Here is a 4,801-nt window from a genome sequence, read left to right as displayed (position 1 = left end):
AACAAAAGAATTGAAAAAAATGAAGGGATGAAAAAGATAATTAGGAGAGAACCATCTTCCTCTCGGGTTTTTTTTTTTTGAAAATAAGAGAGAATGTCGAGAAATAAGCGTATAAAGAGGAGAGTGAAAATATTTTTTGCCCATTAATTAAACATTTTATTTTTTCTTAATGAAGCATTAAGTCCATTAATTAATTTTAGTTAAATAGAATTAAATCGCAATTGTAACCACTCAGTACAAAAAAAATGTTTTATAATTTATATGTGAAATTAATTATATTAATTAGAATCATTATGCTCAACATTTGAGAATTTGAAGAGATTCAAATAATAATATTTTCTTAATTAATATTTTTCAATAATTTGTCCTATGATCATATTTCATTTTCATCTGTTAAAAACTCTTGAAATACTAACAATTTTGTACGAACCATAATAGTTAAAAATTATATAAGCCAATGTTGCAAAATCAATTATCTCAATATCCATAATTAATGTACATTTTTAGGATTTTGAGCATCAAAATTTATTTTTATTTTCCTTGATTTTGAATTCGTATCTAGCATAATCCACATTCTTCAAGAATAAACATCTTATCAAGCGTATTAGACGCTTACAATCTCCTTGTCTAGAAAATTGGAAAAAAATAACTTCTTTTTTTTTGAAACAAAAATAAAATAAAATAACTTCTTGATAATAATAATAATAATAATAATAATAATAATAATATAACATAATTTATATTGAAATAAACTTCATTGTAAGTATAATATTCCAATATCTCTTTAATATTTTATTTAATATGTCTCAAACTTCAATGAACAACTATCGTGTGAAACTTTATATCTATTTGTACCAAAATGCATAAAAATAAAAAATACAATCTATATCAATTAGCTAAACTCAAACTAAAAAAATGAGTGGATTTCAACATGTTCCGAATTAGAAAAATTAATCTAACTTCAATTAAAACTAAAAATTGAGTTCATAAAAAGCCGAAAATCTAAATTTTAGTTAGAGTTAACAATCAAAACGATAACACCTAGGAACATATACTAAAAAAGAATGCAAATATACAAAATCTTTATTTTAGTCATTTTAAAAAATAAATAAATAAATAAAAAAAACATGGATAAGGTAGCAAGAGGTATGGAATCTGGATAACGACAGAAATGGAATTTCATCTCTGAAAGATGAAACTATAACAACAATTATTTAATAAAAATAAAACAACAGTACAGTTGAGAAAGCCAAAAATTGAGTTCATATAAAGCCGAAAATCTAAATTTTATTTAAGAGTTGGCAATCGAAACGATAACACCTAGCAACATATACTAAAAAAGAATACAAATTTACAAAATCTTTATTTTAGTCATTTTGAAAAAAAGACAAATAAAAAAGAAAACATGAATAAGGTAGCGAGAGGTATGGAACCTGGGTAACGACAGAAATAGAATTTCATCTCTGAAAAATGAAACTATAACAACTATTATTTAATAAAAAGAAAACAACAACACAATTGAGAACAAAAATAACTACAACATATGAAAAAAATCGAATAATTACCTTGAGAAACATAAGAATTTCTTGTAATTTTTGGCATTTTTGTGTTTTCCGATTTTAGTTGTTCATGCATCTTCTATTTCTGTCGGATTTCTTCAATTGAAGCTATCAGTTTGGGAAAAAAAAAGACAAATAAAAAAGACCTGGGTAACAACAGAAATGAATCTGCAAGATGAAACTATAATAACTATTGTTTAATAAAAATAAAACAACAACATAATTGAAAACTAAATAACTACAACATATGAAAAAAATCGAATATTTACCTTCAGAAATATAATACTATCTATCGTGACCAATGAATATAATGGTGGAATACTATCTATCATGCTTTATATAGAAGTTTATTTGTGACTTTTGGATTTCCTTTACTTTGTGTTTTTTCATCTTCCCGTAACTCTTGCTTTCTTTTATTAATTAATAAGCTAGTAATTATTTAATATATTATAAATATAAATTTGTTATATTTAATTAATTAAATATTTATTTTTAATTAATTAAATATTTTTAATCTGATATTTTACTACGTTGACAACTCATCAAAAAGACCTCTAAAACACTTCTTCTCATTTCTCTCTGCTTCCGTAATTATATATAGGATAGATTAGATAAGACTATTATCAATTTTAACCCAAAAAAAACATAATAATACTCAACAAAAACTTAATAATACTCATGTCATGTTCCTCTCATTCTATACTTTTTCGTATTAATTATACATGGGGTCCTCAAACTTTTCTAGCTATAACACAATAACCATGTATAAAAATTGGATTAAAGAAACAATATTATGTGTAAAAAAATCAAAAAAATAAAATAATAGAGGGTCAAAACCTAATTTATTTGATTGAGATTTTATTTAAAACTATATTTTACTCGGTGAGAAACTTTACCTCGGTTTCAACCAATATCACTCGACAGCGTTTAATAATTAGCTAATAACACTCTCGATAAACACTGCTGAAACTCCGTCTTGAGTTTGATATTATTATTATATATATAATATCTCCTTCCTCCTCCTCCTCTTGCTAAATTGCTCAAACTCATCCCTGATATTTCTCCAAAAAAAAAAACTCCCTTTTCTTACGCCAATTTCCATGGAAGAACTTATCATATCTCCATCATCATCTTCTTCTTTATTCTCCTTGTCTCACGAAACCACACTTACTCTCCAACAAAGACTTCAAATCATGGTCCAAAACCAGTCTGACTGGTGGGCTTATGCCGTTTTCTGGCAAACTAACACCGACGAAAACGGCCGGATTTTTCTCACCTGGGGAGACGGTCATTTCCAGGGAACGAGAGATAATTCTCCGAAATTAGCCAATATTCCTAAAAGGGCCATGAAGGAAATCCAAGCTCTCGCCGGCGATAATCATGAATTTGATGTCTCCATGATGGACGGAAATGATCTCGACGATTCTGAATGGTTCTATGTTATGTCGCTCACTCGATCTTTCTCCGCCGGAGATGGAATTCTCGGGAAGGCGCTTACTACGGGCTCACTGGTGTGGTTAACCGGTAGCCAGGACCTTAAATTTTATAACTGCGATAGAGCCAAAGAAGCGCAAATGCACGGCGTTGAGACGCTTGTTTGTATACCTACATGTAACGGAGTTCTCGAATTGGGATCTTCTGATTTAATCAGAGAAAATTGGGGCCTTGTTCAAGAAGCTAAATCGCTTTTCGGTTCCGATCTTCTCTCTCTCATGCCGAAAAATCCCTCACCTCCGATTCAATTACTTGATATGAACATTTCCTTCGCCGATATCGGGATAATCACCGGTTTCCAAGACGGCAATGGAAATCAAGAAGAAAGAGGAAAAGAAAGTGGAACAAGAAGCCACGCCGCCGCCGCTACTACGACTACTGTTTTTAAAGCTGGGAAATCGTATATCGATTCGGAACATTCAGATTCCGATTGTCCATTCGTTACTGCGCCGATACCGAAACGAATCCCGAAGAAAAGAGGGAGAAAACCGGGGCTCGGCCGTGACACGGCGCTGAACCACGTAGAGGCGGAGCGGCAACGGAGAGAGAAGCTGAACCACCGATTCTACGCCTTGAGAGCGGTGGTTCCGAACGTATCAAGGATGGATAAAGCATCATTGTTATCCGATGCTGTGTGTTATATAAACGAATTGAAAGCCAAGATCGATGAATTGGAATCACATGTTACACAAAAGGAAGCGAAAAGGGTGAAAGTGGAAGTCGCCGATAACACAGACAATCAAAGCACAACCACGACGAATTCCGTCGATCAAGCTAGACCTAACAACTCCGGCGGAGGAGCCGGCGGTGGCGGAGGCGGAGGAGGAATTTCACTTGAAGTAGAGGTAAAGATATTAGGGAATGATTCAATGATTAGGATTCAATCTGAGAATGTGAATTATCCATCAGCGAGATTAATGGCAGCACTGCGTGATCTTGAATTTCAAGTGCACCATGCTAGTGTTTCTACTGTTAACGACCTGATGCTTCAAGACGTCGTCGTTAAAGTCCCCGACGGATTACTGACGGAAGAAGCGTTAAAATCTGCTCTTCTTAGAAGACTGCAATAGTAGGGATTTTCATATGTAATCATGGCTTAATTTGAAATCTTAATTTGAATTGAATTTTTCTTAATTTGGAGAGAAGAAAATAAAATTATGTGATGATATGACGTGACTTGAATTCAATGAACCATCTTGTTGTTGTTGAAAAACATGTAAATAAATAAAGTTTGAATTTGTATATATTTGATATGGGTATTCATGAAACTTAGAACTTGAACTATAATTGGTAAAGACATGTCTTTTTGCTGTTCCCTATAGTTTTGATTTGAAACCAAAATAACGTTAGGTTTATGTTTGGTCTCTAAGATGAATGAAGCCATGTGGAGGGGACGGAATGGATGAGTACGTGGTAAGCGCGTAAAGGAAAATAGCGACCATTCACCCTAAAATTATCATGTAGTTTTTGTGGTAGATAGTGGAAAAATGGAGCATGAGGTCCCCACCACGTATAATATCAATCAAATGAATTATTCACGTGTTCTTCGTGCAATAATATATATAATAAGATTCTTATGGAGTAGATAGTGTAGTAACCAAGTGATGTTGAATATACGAACAACGATATATAATACGACAAATTGAATTAAACACCCTACACTCCATGAATCAAAATTATTAGTAACTACTCCTAAAATTAAGAGGGTAAATTATACGAATGGTTATTCAACTTTGGTCTTATATTTT

At 31.8% G+C, this 4,801-nt stretch overlaps 1 protein-coding gene across 1 annotated transcript; it reads left to right on the top strand.

Annotated features, from left to right (window-relative positions):
- The first annotated feature begins 2,548 nt into the window (after positions 1-2,548).
- LOC136217403 (transcription factor MYC1) lies at positions 2,549-4,297 on the top strand. The gene has a single exon (XM_066004004.1). It carries the CDS (start codon positions 2,660-2,662, stop codon positions 4,121-4,123), a length of 1,464 nt encoding a protein of 487 aa, XP_065860076.1. The 5' UTR covers positions 2,549-2,659; the 3' UTR covers positions 4,124-4,297.
- Positions 4,298-4,801: the final 504 nt, after the last annotated feature.

This window comes from Euphorbia lathyris, chromosome 2 (genome assembly GCF_963576675.1).
Source record: "Euphorbia lathyris chromosome 2, ddEupLath1.1, whole genome shotgun sequence".
In the NCBI taxonomy this organism is placed as follows: Eukaryota; Viridiplantae; Streptophyta; class Magnoliopsida; order Malpighiales; family Euphorbiaceae; genus Euphorbia; species Euphorbia lathyris.
The sequence above is the reverse complement of the archived record's forward strand: the minus strand, read 5'-3'. Positions and strand labels throughout refer to the sequence as shown.

What these genes read in the sequence shown, in the direction of transcription:
- LOC136217403 (XM_066004004.1), top strand. Translation starts at nt 2,660, where the DNA reads ATGGAAGAACTTATCATATCTCCATCATCATCTTCTTCTTTATTCTCC.